This window comes from Ambystoma mexicanum, chromosome 6p, assembly GCF_040938575.1.
Source record: "Ambystoma mexicanum isolate Mex_15411 chromosome 6p, UKY_AmexF1_1, whole genome shotgun sequence".
In the NCBI taxonomy this organism is placed as follows: Eukaryota; Metazoa; Chordata; class Amphibia; order Caudata; family Ambystomatidae; genus Ambystoma; species Ambystoma mexicanum.
This window is the reverse complement of record NC_090935.1, coordinates 1328603376-1328622039: the sequence shown is the minus strand read 5'-3', so window position 1 is coordinate 1328622039 and position 18664 is coordinate 1328603376. Positions and strand designations below refer to the sequence as shown.

Here is an 18664-nt window from a genome sequence, read left to right as displayed (position 1 = left end):
ACATTAAAGGAGGGCATGCTTAACATCAAGGGGCTAAATTCCCCTACCAAAAGATCTCTGGTGGCGAGGGAATTGGATAGAGCCGCCCTTGACATGCTCTTTATCCAAGAAACCAGGCTCAAAGCAGGGGAAATGAAACCTCTGAGAGGTAGAGCAGTGGGTCAAGCATACTGGGCCTCAGCAGACCACAAGGTTTTGGAGGTTTTAATTGTAGTCTTGAAGATTTGAGAGGCTATAACACGTGATTGGTTTAATGACAATCACTAACCCTTGAGCAAAGACTCTGCAGCCTCTGACCATTTAGAATAATGTACCCCATTGACTGCAAGGTTGAATAAATTTAAACTAGACTAGACCGTGCATACTAATTTTACACACTGTTTTTATAATTAGAGTGTACATTAAATTATAAGTGTAAAAATGATCTGACGGCTTCCTGCATTGTTCTGGTACCAGAGGTCAGACTGCAGATGTGATCCCTGGAAATCTCCACCTGCCCGGCTTCCTCAGATGCCAGACCTCCTAACCCAGTCGGGAGGTCGGTGCTCCACCCAAACCCATAGTCACTTAACCTACATGCGTGGCAGTTGAAATGATGGGGTATGATGACTGGCTACATGTAGACCTTCCACTAGATTGTTGTATGCTTGCAGATGGAGAACGGTTGTGGCGTGGTGTAGAGCAAATTCCTTCTATTCCTGGCTTCTTCCGGCCTTCAGATAGGCACAGTGAAGGGGTACTGGGTGGCTTTGTCTGTGTTTAAAAGGTCTCTGGAACAAGGATCTTTTTTTACTGTTCCAGTAATTACCCAATTTCTGAAGGGCCTTTTAAATAGGTTTCTGCCTACACCACTTCTTGTTCCGGATCGGGACCTCAATTTTGTACTGGCCTTTTTGATGGTGGCTCCATTTGAGCCCATGCATTCTTGCTCTATTAGGTGACTCACCCTTAAAACAGCTTTTCTGGTGGTGATCACCTCAGCAATGCATGTGAGCTAGCTTCATCCTCTGTCTTGCAGGCTGTGTTTTTTTCAAAGAGAAAGATTCATTAAAGTATGACTACATTTCTGCCAAAGGTGGTTTCAGAATTGCACATCTCTCAGAGCATTGACATGGCAGTGTTCCATTCTCCACCTCACCCCTCTAAGGATGAGTAAAGGCTGCAAAGGCTGGACCCGAAGAGGGTGCTCAACTTCTACATGGCAAGGACGGCGAGGTTAGGCGTGATGACCAACTTTTTATGGTCTTCTTGCTAGAAAAGGCCTGGCAGTGGCCTAGCAGACGATTTCCCAGGCATCAGAGCGCATTCCACCAGGGGCATGGCGAGATCTTCTGCATTGAAAATGGGTGTGCCAGGGGTAGAGATATGTTAGGCAGCCATGTGGTTGTTGCTCCACACGTTCACTAGGCATTATTACTTGGATGTGGCACGTAGCTCTGATGCTCTATTCAGCGGAGCAGTTTTGCAGAGCTTCCTTGTCTGAGGGCTTTTATCTCACCTCCTGTACTGCTTTGTACTGCTTTGGGAGTCTATCAGATAAGGAATCTGCGGGAGAATGCAAACCATTGAAGGGGGAAATTACTTAACAGTAATGTTCTTTCTGTGGTTACTTCTCCAGCAGATTCCTCATTGTCCTCCCATCCTGCCCTGCTATTGCCATTTCTGGTTGCTCTCTGCTACTGGGATGACAACTTTAGGTTGTGATAATTGAAGACTAGGCATGTTCTGTGCTTTGCTAGTTGTGTAATGTCAGCCTGTTGCTTTCAGTACGGTGACTGTTCCTCACCCAAAAAATATATATAAATGTGTTTTTATGCATTTTTTGGCTTTCATTAAGCTGAATCCTTATGGATTCTTCTGCCACAGCTGCTTAGCTTGAGGGAATAAAGATGGGGAACTGAGGTAGGGAGGCGCAGTGACTCAATATATGTACTGGTGATGTCACGTCCAGAGTCGAGGAGTGGCACGGCAGAGCCAAGAGGAGTCGACGGTCGATGTTGAGTCGTACTGCGCCCCCTGTCGAAATGTTTCTGAGCAGCTGCCGCTGGAAGGTATATCTATCAGATGAGGAATTTAGGGGAGAAGAATAAATAGAAAGAACATTACCAGTAAGTAATTTCTCCTTCTTACACACCGTCACTTAGATGCATTTATTTATTTAATTTTACATTACTTCTAAAGCACACCCTCACCAAAAAGGCATTGGGGGCACAGTAAGCTAAACAAATCATAGAAAACATTAACACAAAAAACAACTCCAGGAATAAAAATACAATATTACCAAGCAAAAACAGAGATTTAAATGTCTAATTAAGGATATATAAATTCATTGGAAATAGAAAAACGTTTGGAAAAAATATGATGAAATTATTAGGTGTTCTAATTAGATACCCCTCTTCTCTTTAGTATGAAATTGTATTTTTATGTAACTTTTTATGGAATTGAAATGTTTTAATTAAATTGTATTGATTGTTATAAAAACAGTGTTAAAAGGATTAATTAAGCATAAAACACTTTAATTTAAAAAAAATCTCAAAATCATTGTTATGTGAACATTACTTTTTGATTGTTCTTTTATAGAGAAGGAGGAAATTCTTGTGCCGTACACTTTATTATTTGGCTAACGGTGCTGAGGTAGAAGATACACCTGAGTTTGATAAATTCACATTTGAAGAGCTTTGTGATGCTATACAGGAACACATTGGTACCCTGTTTGAGGAACTCATAGAAAACAAGGAGAAGGTACTGTTCTTTTGACTTTAGCAGAATCAAGCAAATGTGGTGGCATTTATCTGCACCATAACATTGTTAAAATGAACCTCTATTCCTTCTTACTTGAAAGATGTTTTCTGCACCCCATTATGATACCATAGCTGTCCGATAAGCATATGAGATATATCGCTATAAAATCTCCAACCTTTACTCTCTGTACAGGTCATGATAACGCCATTAGTAACCAGGGAGATCCTATTTTCCCCAACTAAATTAATAAAACACTTCTAATGTGTTGTGTCCTCTGTGATAAATCCAATGGTGTTATCACTTCTTTAACGGCGGTGACCAGTCCCCCTCTGGCCAGGGGACAGCAGCTGCTACCTGATCCTGATCCTGGTGTCGGCTATATGAGGGAGGATCACATGGGGGAGGCATTCTCCAGGGGAGTAGCAGGGCAACATCGGACAATGCATGGTATTCCACTTCCTCTTTTGAGGATACTCCATCCATATCTAATGCCTTAATGTCATATTGTTACACCTCCACTCATCCATCCAGGAAGAATACTGAAGACCTTTTCTCAAGATCCGCATGGAAGTCTCATGAAAACACCTTTTCAGACTCTATCTGTATGTCATTCAGAGCTGAATTGCCCTTAAAGAACACTTACCCGGACATTGCATGTAAAGCATCAAGAATGGACTACCAAACCTATAACTACAAGAATATTGAGAAGAGGAAGATGAGTCAAGGAATGCAGAGCAGAAAAGACCAAGAGTACAGGTTGCCCTCTAGTTGTTCGGAATGCATACCTGTAGCTGGGAGATTTAAACAGCAGCCACAGCTGACTGGAGCATGCTGCTGGAGGGAGAAGGCGGCTTCTCTCGGTTTGGGCCGATAGACCGTGGAGCTGTAGAAAGTGCTTTGGAGCCACCCAGCTCAATGAGGCAGAAACGCAATAGCCAGAGAAGCCAAGGAAGGAAGGCGTGGCGAGACGAGAAGAGATGCCGAACAACCGCCATCAGCTTACCGCAGCAAAAAGGAAGTACAGAAGCAAGAGCCAGTTAGCCCCCAAAAGGGAAGCAGGGACACTGGGGCATATTGGCAGCATGCCACATGCAAATCCATGTTAAGAAGGCAAATACAAGTGCTGGAAAGAGAAGAAGCCATTGAGCATTTTGTTGATTGGGAAACCAGAAGAAAAGTAAGAGGCTTTCAAGTCTGTGGGTGTATGCAATACACATTTAAGAAAAGCCCTGGCAGAATAGTGTACCACACAGACACAGTATTAGATAACGCAAATACAGGAAGATATCAAGATAGGAATTGTATGCAGAGCACACACAAGAAAAGCCCTGGAAGGAGAGTACACCAGACAAAGTAAAGCTACAAGTGTGTGCAATTAAGTAAGTCCTGGTAGGGAAACACACAAGGCAAGGACAAAGTTACAAGTGTGTTCATTTAAGAAAGTCCTGGCAGTAGAGCATACCAGGCAAGTGCAAGAGTATTAATGTGAGAAAACCCTTGTGGGGAAGAATACCATGCAAGGAAAAACTGAACAGTTTATTAGAAATATATCACCAAAAGGGGTCCTGAGAAGGATATATCAGGACTAGAAAAAGGCTGCGTGAAACCAGAGAAGAGGAGGGAGAACCTGTCAGGAGAGTACCCCAGGGGCCCTACCAAGATACAGGGGGTCATTCCGAGTATGGAGGTAGCCATGCTGCTTTTAGCGGCATGGCTACCCCCATACCGAGTACCGGGTCTGAGTTCCCTGAATGGGGAAATACCGGGCCATACCGACATTGGAGGGCCCGGTATTTCCCCATTCAGGGAACCCAGACCCTGTGCATCCCCATTCCCATTAGAGCCCCCATAGGGCTCAATGGGAATGGCGAGCATGCTAACAACGAGCCCGTTAATGATAGGCCTGTTGTTAGCATGCCGGACCGCTCGCGGGACCTGCTCAGGACGCCTGGTTTTACCAAGCGTCCTTAGTGGGTCCCGCAAGTGGACCTCGTAATGAGGCAGTAGGCGTTTAACGGCGCCGGCAGCTCTACCAGCGCCATTAACCCCCTACCGCCAGGGTCGGAATGACCCCCACAAACTCACAGTCAAGTTATTTTGTGCATTATTTGTATTGTTAAACAAGAAAGGAGAACAGACTTACAGCAAAGGTATTTTTGTTTACCAGTTGTGTTGCGGATCAAGAAAGGAGGAGTGAAAACCTGGTAGGAGAATAGACCAACTATCCTCACAGGATAAAGAAAAAGAGTCAAGTTGTTTTGTGTATCAGTTGTGTTGTAGATAAAGAGAAACTCAAGGAACTGATATATTTGACTAAACCACAGAGGGAAGAGAAGCCCAGGGGAAGGGAACTACTCCCTTCTCTTCTTTCTCTCTGACAACACCTGACAAGGTTTCTAGACTAGTCTGATCCATGAAAGTTTCATCCAAACAGGTGCTCCCATGCTCCCCTATAACCAGCAAGCACCATATTGAAATTGTCGCTCCAGCCCTGGCTGATTTCTGTGATCACTCTTTTGCCACTGGAACTTTCCCCTCTCCCTTTAAGCACTCCCTTGTGCACCCCCCCCTCAAGAAGCCGTCTGCTGATCCTACCTGCCTGGCAAACTATCGCCCAATCTCCATCACCCCTTTGCTGGGCAAACTCTTGGAAAAGCTGGCAATCTCCCAGCTTACTCTCCACACTGAATCTGTTGGGTTATCCATGACCACCAGTCTGGCTTCAGAGCTGCCAGAGGCACGGAAACTACTCTCCTAAACACCTGTGAAGATCTGTTCTCTAACCTTGATTCCAGCATTCGTTCTGTCCTCATCCTCCCTGATCTTTCCTCTGCTTTCGACACGGACAACCATCCTGATCAATCGACTCTGTGAGAACCAGGAACCAGGGCATCAGGGATCAGGCCCTGGAGTGTCTGACCTCCTTCCTCTTGTACCGTCCCTCCTAGGTACAACTTGGTCCCTTTCTCTCTGCAACCTCCCTCTGTACCTGTGGCATTCCCCAGGGCTCTATCATCTCACCCTGGTTTTTCAACCTCTACTTGGCCCCTTTGGCCTACCTGATCTCTACCTAACCCTCTAACTTTCAGTGTTATGCGGATGATACTCAGCATTCCTTTAGGCTCCCCTCAGCCTCCTCTCCTCTTACACTCATTCCTGACTGTCTATCCTGATTCAGGATTGGTGCACCTCGAACGATCTCTGTCTTAGTGCCAGTACAATGATCTCTGTCTTAATGCCAGTAAGACAGAGATCCTTCTCATTGGGACCCCTGCCTTCCCTCTCTCACTCTGGCCGCCTGCCTTGGGCCCTCTTCCTCCACCTTCCTGCGAGGCAAAAAACCTTGGTGTCATCTTCAACTCCACTCTCTCATTCTCTCCTCACATCTCGAACGTCGCCAAGAAGTCCCACTACCAGCTGCACCTCCTCAAAGGGACTCTTCCTTTTCTCACTTTCTCCCAGAAGCTCGCTGTCTCCAGAGCCCTGGTTCTCTCTAGGCTGGACTACTGCAACAGCCCCTTTCTCAATCTGCCTTCCTCTATTCTCCGCCCTCTGTAACTAATCCAGAACAGGACTGGGAGACTTATCCTTGGCCTCAAACCCAGGGACCGTATCTCTCCAGCCCTGAAATCTCTCCACTGGCTCCCCGTGGCTGCAAGAATCAAGTTCAAGACCCTTTACATTGTCCACAAGGCTTTCTGGGGCCGGAGCCCACACTACATCCAATGCTCTCTTCCAAAATACCTTAATTCTCGAGCCCTTCGCTCAGCTACCTCCAACTCTCTAAGGGTTAGACGCTTCTCCAGTCAGAGAGTGAGGGGTATAGATCGCTCTCCTCTGCAGGTTCCTACCTCTGGAATGGCCTTCCTGCCCCTCTCAAACTTGAGTCGAACCACCTGAAGTTCCGGAAGCAGCTCAAAGCTTTCCTCTTCTCCTCTGCTTTCTCTCTTTCCCTCCCCTGCTGACTTACCTGTCTGCTGTACTGACTGGTTGCTTGGCTACCCTCAGAGTCTCACTGCGTACCAGGCTCATCTTGATCAGTCCCCCTTGCACTGCCTCTGGACCTGCCATGCATTTAGGGGCTGTAAGTATAACCCTACAGTCCCTTGTTCTCCTTGCACTACCCAGAGCCGTGCAGCCCTGGCTGCACTTACTCAGTGCATTGCTGCCCTGTTTTCCCCTCCCCTGTCCCTTGCACTTACTCCCGTCCCTGTCCCCTTGTACTTCTTGTTCTCGCACTTGCACGATCTGAATGGCGCAAGGCCTTGTAAGATCGTTTGTCTTGTCCTCCCTCTGTCTTCCCTCCCTTGTCTTGTCGCGCCTAGAAACACTTGTGTACAGGCATGCAATAAATGACTTATCATATCATACCTTCTGGAACAAGAAGCTCTTTCCTTCTAGAACTTTTGCATTGGAGTTACACATTTCTTCCTTTTTGAACATTTATAAATCACTCAAGGTCAAAGACATTACCCTTTTCACCTTAGAGTTAATTTTGTTAAAATGTGAGGGCCATGAATAATACTTTGGAGACAGGACATTTTAGCTTGGACATTCTTACATTCAACAGACTCTTTTTTTGTTTAAGGTTGGGAAACACCTCTTCATGCAGGGAGAGAAAGATATTTTCCAAACCCCTTTTTCTTTTATCAATAAATGTTTATGACCAATTCCATAAGTTCTCTGTCCGTGTCTCATTGCTGGTTCCTCACACCTGCCACCCATTCCTCATCTTACACATCGTACTACTGCAGCATCAAACCTCAGAATGACAGTCCTCGGCTTCCAGACCGGATGTGGAGCCAGGCAACGTGACCTCAGTTTTTTTGTGCTCATTTGGAACACTTCTAACCTCTGAAAAAAATTCTGACGTTCTCGTCTTTTTCTGTCGACATGTCGTCACTGAAGCCTTTTGAGATTTTATCTTATCTTATTTCTGTTTTCGTTCGTCTCAAATATTCCTTGCTTCCTAATCAAAAATGTTGTTTTCTTTTTTTATCTCTCTTTTTCTTTGCTTTTAAAAACAGTTTCTTGTAATAAGCTTAAAGTTTTCAAATGTAAAGCCAAATGCTTAATAAAATAAAATAAATAAAAAAGAAACCTTCTGGCTTCAGGTGCTGTGAAGATTGTGACGCCAAATTGTCACTAATAGACTCTCATAAGGTCTGTTTATGGTGTCTTGGCACCGGTCACGAGACAGCAGATTTCGGCTTGTGTCAGTCAACGACAGGAAATGTGCTGAAGGAGAGGTGGGCAAAATTAACGCTCAGTTGATCATCCTAGGACCACCCTCTCGAAGAGAAGACCTTTCCAGGGAAAGAAAACAGACTTGTCCAATCTCCTGAAAAAACTAAAAGGAGATCAAGGAAATATAGAAAGAGATTGCTCTCCCAGAGTTATTCTCATCACTCAGCTTCCTCTTGGAAAAGGAAGAAAAGAAGGCAAAGGCGCTCTTTGTCGAAGTCATCGCCGGAAAGACAGGTAAGGTTCCCATCTAAGTTTGTCCCGCTGGAGAACCCATCTAAGTTTGTCCCGCTGGAGAAATTGAAACAGTTTAAATTAAAAATGCTTGACGTTTTTGAGAAAGCAGCCTCCTTGACCGCTTTATCAGAGTCCAAGGCAAAAAAGGGTTCAGAGCCCACTGCACTGTTAGGTAGGAACCTGTGCAGTTCCCTCTCGGACCACTGCAAAAGATTTAGGACTACAAGTGTTTGGCAGTAAACCCTCTTGGTAGCAGTCTGTACCACACAGATTCACTTGGTAGCTGTGGCTGAGCAGTCAGACTTCCCTCAAGAAGAGTTAGGCAGTATACAGAGTATTCACAATAGGTCAAGAGCACACAATAGAACAAGTAAACACTGACCAGGGCTTGGTGTAAAAGAGATATAATTATTTATTTAAAACCACATCTAGAAAAACATACAGGCACTAATAGTAAGCAATTCAAAAACACTGTCACTAAAAGATATACACTCCCTTAAAAGAATATTAGACAAGTCTTAAGTAAAGCCCCACTTATTTTCAGACAGCGGTGAGCGCTTAACGTAGATGGCACTCTAATAGTTCGTTTGAAAAAGGGAGAGAAAAGCAGAGAACAATTTGAAACAGATCCCAACACTTTTACAAGAACAGAACACGAGAGGAAGGCAAAGTAAAACCGTGAATTCAGAGTCGGTAGGCTGGATCCCCTTTAAGGGGATCGAAACGAAATGTGTCCAAGGTCACACGGTTGCAGTGCACAAAAGTCTTGTAATGATTCAAAAAGAAGTCGGACGAAAGAAAGGGACCAGTTAGAGGGTCATGGCGGCCAGCCCAGTCCAGAAGGTTAAGGAGTTATTATTACCTTGTTGCAATCTTTAGAAAGAGAGGCCTGGCGGACACGGTACCTTAAAGTGGCGAGAACGCTCCAGCGGGGGCAGTTGTTCCTGGCAGCGGGTGCAAGTCGGTGCTTCATCCGGGGGAAGAGAGGATCTCGTCATGGAGGAAGACAGGGGCCCATTGCACTGCCAGGGAAGAAACCAGCCGCAGAGTTTCCCAGGTACAAGGAGCGATCCGTTGATTCGCGGTTCAGTGGTGAGTGGCTATCCGGCCGCCGGGGTGCTTGGCACGGGCAGTTCGACCACAAACCGGGCTGGGGTGCGAAGAAAGAAAGATAAACTGGTTGTGCCCACCAGTCAGGGGAAGAAGCCTCTCCAGCCGGGAGATCTTCTCTGTCGTCGGGAAGTGGTGAGTAGGTTCCGCAGGGCTCCACCGATGGTGTCGTCGTGGTAGGTCGGCTCAGCTTCTCCCTCGTCGGATTCTCAGGTCCTGTGGCGACTTCTGAAGTTCCAGTCCCCAAAGCCCTGCTTTTATGCAGCACACCCCCATTCACTCAGCCTAGCTGTCACTCAAACATGCTAAGTGGTGAGCCGGCCGGCTCACCACTTGGGCCAATCACACAAGAGTGCGACTTGAGTTACCAAGGTAACTCAGTCCAGGGTGCCTAAACCCCCTCCCACACCCCCTGTGGTACCCAAACAGAGTGGCACCACTTTTGGAGGCTTCTGTTCAGAAGCCCGCCAAAAAGTGGAACAAAGGGCTCGACTTGGGTTGGAGTCACAGAAGAGAACACAAACGACATTTTAGATTTGAGTCTTGGCAAAAAATACCAACCGGAGAATTAATATTAATTAAATAAACGGCGGTATGTTCGAGGCTATGAGAATTAAATAATTAAAGTTGGTAGCCTCGAAAAATGGGAAAATCCCATAGGGAAATATTCACGGTCGAATATAAAAAGTAGTTTCCACTGCCACCAGCCAAAACTCGACCAGGGGGGACGGAGACGTGCCCCCTCGACTAACAGACCCCAGGGCAATTGAATTGCCCCGACCAGTACGTCCACAATATGATGGTTTGTACTGGTTTCTGTTAATAATTTGGGACTAGTAAAGCCAATGGTGACTTTACATGCCCTAGGAGACAGTAGTCAGTCCCAGGGTATGGAGTCTATGGTGGGGTGTCACTAGGACACCCCTGTGTCACTGCACGGAGGGTGCTGTGTAACACACATAGGAAAAACACATGAGACCCTATGGAGTAAAGGACCCCATAGCCCATAAAACACATTACCAATCAAAGGAATACCATTAATCATGTCCAAGAGTGGGAGAAAAAGAGTCTCACTCTTGGCAGGAGGAAAAAACAAACTCCAGAAATCCAGCAAAGCTGCTGGGGGACTCACTAGGTTACGAAATTCAGCCTAAAGAGAGAATTCTCCCTAACACTCGCCCCCACACCCCCCCAGACTAAGGTACAGAAGGATTTAATCCACTCCTGGATGAACCTCATACCTCTACTCGATGACATACATCCTAGAGAGTCTATCAGCATTTTGATGGTGACACCCTGACCTGTGCTCAATGGTGAAATCAAACCCTTGAAGGCAGATTGACCATCTCAATAGTTTTGGATGTTCCCCTTTCATTTGCATTAACCATCTCAAGGGTTGGTGGTCAGTCTGAATGACAAAAGTAGATTCATACAAGTATGGCCTAAACTTCTTCAGAGCCCACACAATAGCAAAACACTCTCGTTCAATGGTTGCCCACCTTGTTTCAGGATCCTTCAGCTTACGGCTGATGAAGCAAATGGGGTGCTCCCTACCTTTCCATCCAGTTGATTGAGGACTGCACCTATTCCTACATTTGAAGCATCTGTTTGCACAATGAAAGTTTGGTTATAGTCAGGAGCTCTGAGTACTGGGGCTTGGCAAAAAGCCTTTTTCATGGTTTCAAAGGCCTGATTGCATTCCTCATTCCATCTAACCTTTTTAGGGAATTTTGGAGAGGAGATGACATTCAGTGGAGAAGCAATGAACCCATAGTTCTCAATGAAATTCCTGTAATACCCAGTGAGACCTAAGAAGGCTCTCACCTGGGTTTGAGTAGTAGGTGTTGTCCAATTTTGCACAGCTTCAATCTTACTGGGCAAAGGCCTTATTTCTCCACCTCCTACCTCATGTCCAAGGGAGACCACTTTACTCTCTCCAATCTGGCATTTACTTGCCTTTATGGTCAGATTGGCCTTTCCAAGAGCCTGCAAAACATATCTCAGGTGGCCCACATGTTCCTCCCAGGAATTGCTGAACACTGCTATGTCATCCAAGTATGCCATGTCCTCCATCCCATTCGGAACCTGGTTTACCATCCTTTGAAACGTAGCAGGTGCATTTTTCAATCCAAAAGGCATAACCTTAAACTGGTATAAGCCAACTGGGGTAGAAAATGCAGTTTTCTCCTTGGCATGGTCTGTCAGGGCTATTTGCCAATAGCCTGACGTCAAGTCAAATGTGCTGCGGAACTTGGCTGCACTAAGTCTATCCACCAACTCATCTGTCCTTGGCAAAGGGTGGGCATCAGTCTTAGTGACTGCATTAAGAGCTCTGTAATCCACACAGAATCTAAACTCTTTAGATCCTGCCTTTGGTACTAACACAACTGGGCTAGACCATGGACTAGTAGAGGGCTCTATTACCCCGAGATCAAGCATCTTGTTGACCTCACCTTTGATGTGGGTTCTTACATTCTCTGACATTCGATATCCTCTGCTTTTAACTGGCAGACAGTCACCAGTGAGTATGTCATGCTGTCCCCAAGGGGTCAAGCCTGGTGAAAGTGAGAACAGAGAGGCAAACTGATTCAACATAGATTTGCACTCTTCCTGTTGCTCAGGTGTCAGATTTGAAGAGAGATTTACTCCTTCAATTCTTTCGTCTAAAGGTAAGCCTCTGAGGAGATCAGGAAGAGCTTCACTCTCTTCTTCTTCCTCTGATGATGCTAGAAGCAAAGGTCCTACATCAGGTCTGGAGACATACGCTTTTAGTCTGTTGGTGTGGAAGACCGTTCGAGCCTCCTTGGGATTGCCCAAGTCCACCAGATAGTTGACCTCTCCAAGTTTACCCACAACTTTGAAGGGTCCCATCCATTTGTCTTGCAAGGCCCTCTGCCTTGTGGGAATCATAACGAGAACTAGCTGGTCTTGAGTAAACTCAACCATGTTAGCCTTTTGGTCATGCCAGTGCTTGACCAATGCTTGTCCAGCTTTCAGGTTATCACTTGCTTCTGCCATCATTTGTGACATTCTCCTCCGGAGACCTATCACATAGTCAGTCACTCTGACTGGCTTGGGGGAAGGAGCACTCTCCAACCCCTCCTTGATCAGGGCCAATGGACCTCTGACCGGATGACCATAAAGAAGTTCAAAGGGAGAATAACCTTCTCCCTCCTGAGGGACTTCTCTATAAGCAAAGAGAAGGCATGGCAGTAGAAGGTCCCACTTTCTTTTAAGGGGGTCCTCTAAAGCACCTATCATGCTCTTCATGGTTCTGATGAACCTTTCAACCAGTCCATTTGTCTGAGGGTGGTATGCGGTTGAGAACTTGTAAGTAACTCTGCAGGTTTTCCACATGGCTTTCATGTAGTGGGACATAAAATTTGACCCCCTGTCAGAGATTACTTCCTTAGGAAACCCAACCCTGGTAAAAATACCAAGGAGGGCCTTAACCACAGCCGTAGCTGTAACAGTCCTCATAGGAATTGCCTCAGGGTATCTAGTAGCATGGTCTACTACAACAAGTATAAACCTGTTGCCTGAGGAAGTTGGAGGATCAAGGGGACCGACAATGTCAATCCCTACCCTCTCAAATGGGACTCCCACAACTGGAGAGGCACTAAAGGTGCCACATTCTTGGAGCCAACCTTACCAGAAGTCTGGCAGGTGTGGCAGCTCCTGCAGTATTTATCTACTTCGGCCCCCATCTTGGGCCAATAAAAGTAGAGTGAGAGCCTTTCCTTAGTCTTCTTGAAACCCAAGTGACCAGCCAAAGGAATCTCATGGGCTAACTGCAAGAACTGTGGTCTGTTCTCTTGGGGTAGTACAAGTCATTTGTTGTCCCCAGGTGCAGACTCGGTTGGTTCACTGTAGAAGAGGCCATCTTCCCAGTGTAACCTATATTTCCCAGGCTCTTGCCCTTCAGCCTGAGCATCTGCCTGGTGGCGAAGACCTTCCAGAGTTGGACATTCTCTCTGTGCCCTACTGAAGTCTGCCCTGTTGAGTCCACCTTCTGCCAGTAAAGACTGCAGCTCAGGATGGTCAACAGGATCCAGATCTCCAATGAGTTCCTGGCCTTCTACTAGCTCTTCTTCAGAGTCTAGTTCAACCACACAGGGTTGGACCTCCCTCTCAGCCTTAGCTGGAGGGGGAGTTACTGGTGTAACTTTTGATGGAAGTCCTTGTTGGCTGCACTGGAGTGCTGGCTGTGAGGTTCTTTTTAGAAGTTCTAGGTTTCCCTTTTCTTCTATTTTCTTAGATACAGCAGCTGACATCTCCAGTGGAGCAGGAGTGATCTCTTTCTTCATCATCTCCTTGGGAGTACCTCTCATGGTTCTCTCCCTTGCAGGTCTGGTGAGCTCCTGTAACCTTTTACTAGGAGGTCTGGGGGTGTGTGACACTACTCCAAGAGTTTTCAAGTCATTACCCAGCAGAACCCTTCCTGGCACCTCACTTTGTATGCTGACAGGTATCTTCACAGTCATGTCATTACACTGGATGAGAACTGGTAATTGGGGAAGCATCTGCACAGGCCCTCCAGCTAACTTGGTGAGGCATTGGGTGCCTTAGCAACATCCTCAGCCTGAAAAAACGATTTGTCCACCACAGTTATGCTGGCCCCAGTGTCCCTAATGGCAGGACTCTCCTGACCATTAACCTGGACACTGTCCTTATAATACTCTTTAGTATTATCTGGGATAGAATTATAGACATCTAAGTTCTGTTGTTCCCACAGGCCCAGAGACACTAAAGAAACACTAGCTGAGACTCCAATGGGTTCATCAGCCAGTAATAGAAAGTTTCCACTTGCCATTTGGACTTCCTCCTCTGGAGCGAAGGCTGAGGAGACAAGCTGGACCCCTGAAGGTTTAGCCTTACACCTGGGATCTCCTTTCACATGGTCAGTAGAGCCACAAACAAAGCATTTACCAAATGCTTTCTGGAATGGTGGCTTGTTCTGACCTCCTTCTGGTTTGGCACCAGGAGGTACACTAGCCCGATTTGGTTTCCCTGGTGGCTTACCCTTTTGGTTCTTTTTGGGGCCCTCTTTGGAATTGGAATTATTAGAATTCTCTTTGGAGTCCTTCTTTGGCTGTTTTCCCTCATCCTTTTTCCGAGTAGCCCCAGAATCCTTGTGAGTGGCCCTGTTGGCAACCCACAAGTCAGCAGCCTTAGCTAACTTCCTGGAATCTAATTCCTTTGAATCAGCCAAGTGCTGTCTGAGCTCAGGAGAACAGGCATCATAAATTGACTCCAACATTACAAGATTCTTCATTCCTTCATAAGTGTTAACTCTGTAACCCTTAATCCATCCCTCTAAGTTTTTCAAACTTTCACTCACCCAGGTAGCCCAAGGGGTACCATCATGCTTTTTGAGGGTCCTAAACCTCTTAAGGTACTGGGAAGGGGTCTTCCCAAATCTAGCTATCAAAGCTAGCTTCACACATTCATAATCCTTCTTATCCACCTCCCCCAACTCCATTACCACATCAGTTGCAACAGGGGGAAGCCTAGAGAACAACCAGGAAAGTAACTCATTCCCTGTGATGTCCTGGAGCCCATGATTATACTCAAACATTTTCAACCAATCCAACACATCCAATCTAGGTTCATACATACCCACTAATTCCTTAGGCATCCAGGGTCTTTTGGGACTGGAACTCCTAGAAGAACCAGAGGAGAGAGAAGCATTTTCCGCAGACAACTTTTTCATTTCTAATTCATGATTAAGCTCTATTTCTCTGAGTCTTAACTCAGCTTGCTTCTGCTCAGCCTGGGCATTCATTCTTCTGAACTCTAGCTCTTGGTTTCTTTCAGATTGAGCTAAAAAACGTGTGTACTCTAATTCAAGCTTCATTTTTTCAAGTTCAAAATAAGCAGGGTTACATGTGGGACCTGGTATAGGCCCATTAGGTACAATAGGTAAGGCAGACAGAGGCTCAGAGTGGCTAACTTCATTAGGTTCACTTTCCTCTTCTGACTCATTCTCAAGACTTTGATTCAGATCAATACCATTACTGTTTTCTATATTTGCTGGGGGGAGGGGGGGTAGATTCCTCTGTACCACCCAGACTTTGGTTTTCTAACAATCTTTCTATAAGTTCCATTTTCTTGCCCTTCTCAGAGAGATTCTTATGTCTACACAATACTTTTAAGCAATCAGCAGTTTTGGCAGACAATGATTCTAGGGTATAACTCTCCATAGCAGACATAGTTAGAAAATCAACTTTTTAGTGCTAAGCTATGTGGTTAGTTGTCCTAAAGTGTTCAACAAGCACTCTAAAGTGTATACTCAATACAAAGCCCACCGCTGTAGACCAGTGTTAGGCAGAAACCTGTGCAGTTCCCTCTGGGACCACTGCAAAAGATTTAGGACTACAGGTGTTTGGCAGTAAACCCACTTGGTAGCAGTCTGTACCACACAGATTTACCTGGTAGCTGTGGCTGAGCAGTCAGACTTCCCTCAAGAGAGTTAGGCAGTATACAGAGTATTCACAATAGGTCAAGAGCACACAATAGAACAAGTAAACACTGACCAGGGCTTGGTGTAAAAGAGATATAATTATTTATTTAAAACCACATCTAGAAAAACACACAGGCACTAATAGTAAGCAATTCAAAAACACGGTCACTAAAAGATATACACTCTCTTAAAAGAATATTAGACAAGTCTTAAGTAAAGCCCCACTTATTTTCAAACAGCGGTGAGCGCTTAACACAGATGGCACTCTAATAGTTCGTTTTAAAAAGAGAGAGAAAAGCAGAGAACAATTTGAAACAGATCCCTACACTTTTAAGAACAGAACACGAGAGGAAGGCAAAGTAAAACCGTGAATTCAGAGTCAGTAGGCCGGATCCACTTTAAGGGGATCAAAACGAAATGTGTCCAAGGTCACACGGTTGCAGTGCACAAAAGTCTTGTAATGATTCAAAAAGGAGTTGGACCAAAGAAAGGGACCAGTTAGAGGGTCAAGGCGGCCAGCCCAGTCCAGAAGGTTAAGGAGTTATTATCACCTTGTTGCAATCTTTAGAAAGGGGGGCCTGGCGGACACAGTACCTTAAAGTGGTGAGAACGCTCCAGCGGGGGCAGTTGTTCCTGGCAGCGGGTGCAAGTCGGTGCTTCGTCCGGGGGAAGAGAGGATCTCGTCGTGGAGGAAGACAGGGGCCCGTTGCACTGCCAGGGAAGAAACCAGCCGCAGAGTTTCCCAGGTACAAGGAGCGGTCTGTTGATTCGCGGTTCAGTGGTGAGTGGCTATCCAGTCGCCGGGGTGCTTGGTGTTAAGACGGATTTCTGAACTCTGTCCTGGTGGCGCAGAAGTTCAGAAGGCCAACCTAATTACTTGGAACAGGGTAACCTCTGGACAAGCCAGACCAATCAAGGTAGCGATCGCGGCGGTCAAGACTAGGTCTCAAGAGGGGTGAGGGTGACTGAAAGCCTGCAATGAGCACACAAAGCAAGAGCGCTTACAAACTACTCCAAACAGTTGTTATATCAAAAATAGATACACATTTATTTTAAGGCCTTTAAAACAATGACCGTAGCGAGAAAATCACAATATCACAATATTAAACCAACACATACCATATCAACACAATATATATACAAATACACAGTCGCAAGCGTTTGAAGCACGAAATATGTAGTCCACCTGAAAGGAAAGGAAAACAGGCAGTGCGATAACGCTTTAGACTCAGTTCGCCTTCAGAGGCACCTAACTAGATGGAAGTCCGAGCCCTGCGAAGAGTGGAGCCTTGTGCTCAAAGTACCTGCCACGCCGGTGCCAACGGGCAAAAGGGGAAGCTCTTCGGAGGAAGTCAGGCAGTTCGGGTTAGTGCACAGCAGAAGGAGAACAGGTTCCGCAACTCAAGCGCAGCCTCCACAGCGGGCAGAAGCAGAGCGCGAGTACGGCCAAAAGGGTGCTGTTTTTACACAGCAGGGAAAAGCAATGGGGTACTGCAGGAGGGCGACCAGATCCTAGCTAAACTACTCACCGGTCCCCGAAGCAAGCAGACCCAGGCTTCTCCACGTTAGTTTCAGCAGCTGGCAGGTTCAGAAGAGCAGGGAACGCCTCGTAGTCGTGTAGAGCAAAAAGACGTCCCAATCGACGAAACCAGCACAGTTTGTTGCCGCAGCAGGACAACGGAGCGGCCGTGTGTATTCGAGCCAAATGTACACTCCTCCCTTCAGACTTGGGAACGCCAAGTGTACGAAGCGTGGGAGAGTGACCAGGACTCGAAATACAACACAACCGGGCGGCAGTTACAGAGCAGGACTCCCTTGTAAGCTGGTCAGTCAACTGGATGGCCCAGAGACACTTCCGAAGGCTTACTTGGCAGGAGAGGATGAAGTCGCCGGGAATAGCTGTTCCTGCTATTCCAAAGGTCGAAGCACCAGTACAGGCCTTCTGGTTCGATCCAAGGAGGAAAGGGTTTCACAGGACGACAGCAGTGCAAAGGAGGATTCCTTCAGCGGGTCACCAGCGATTCCTCGGTCCAGCCTCGTGGTTGTAGGATACTTGGCTCCTGTATTCCTTCGTTCGTGAGAACTCAGGAGATCGACATGGTAGTGGTGTTTCCAGCTCCCTCTTATCCACGGTTCCCTTCGCGCCAAAACGGAGGGGAGCCAATGGGAGATCCGCTCATCAACACACATACCATACGCGGACCAATCACGGACCACGGTGGTCCCAGGCATTCACACCACCCTAGACTCTCTGGCACCCAGGATGTGTATTGGGACCAGACATCCCAGCCCACACCCTGGAGGCACACAAACGACATGAAAGCAACCACGTTTCGCGGGAAAGTACATGCCCAAATAAGGAAGGCCCCGGGTCGCTCGACCTGGGGAAGGTGACGGGAGCAAGACGGTCAGTGGACAAGACAAAGGAGCCTCGTGGTCTGGCCATTTTGGGAGCCCGGCCACCATTTTGGGTTCAGTGCGAAAAACGTGCTCAGAACGCCAAAAGGAGCTCAAAATAAACAAAACGATCGCTGCCACCATTCGAGTCCCTGAATGACTTGCACCGATCAAATACCATCCTAAAAGAGTATCTAGGGCCTGTAGAAGGCTAGAGACCCAAGAGAGCTGTAACTTAGCTTACAGTGCCCTCTTGTGTCATGTTGCACTAAAGCCGCAACACGATAAAAGAAACTACGGGAAACAGCGTTCCCCGGTACTGACTGTCTTAAGGGCATGTCAGTTTCCCCGTAAGAAAGGAGCGAAAGCCCAGAGGAGTGCGGCAGAAGGCTGCACTTCTCTGGCAAAGTCAAGAACAAGGTGAAAAACAACAGCAAAAAGTTTAGGGGTTGCCACATGGAAGGAAAATTC

At 46.5% G+C, this 18664-nt stretch overlaps 1 protein-coding gene across 2 annotated transcripts in view; it reads left to right on the top strand.

The window, feature by feature from the left end:
* LOC138510377 (coiled-coil domain-containing protein 171-like) overlaps window positions 1-18664 on the top strand; it is a 3784015-nt gene that overhangs the window by 1928952 nt on the left and 1836399 nt on the right. For both annotated transcript variants that reach the window (XM_069625990.1, XM_069625991.1), the window contains one exon: window positions 2581-2742. In XM_069625990.1, coding sequence (XP_069482091.1) covers window positions 2581-2742 — 162 coding nt within the window. The remainder of the gene's footprint in view (window positions 1-2580; window positions 2743-18664) is intronic.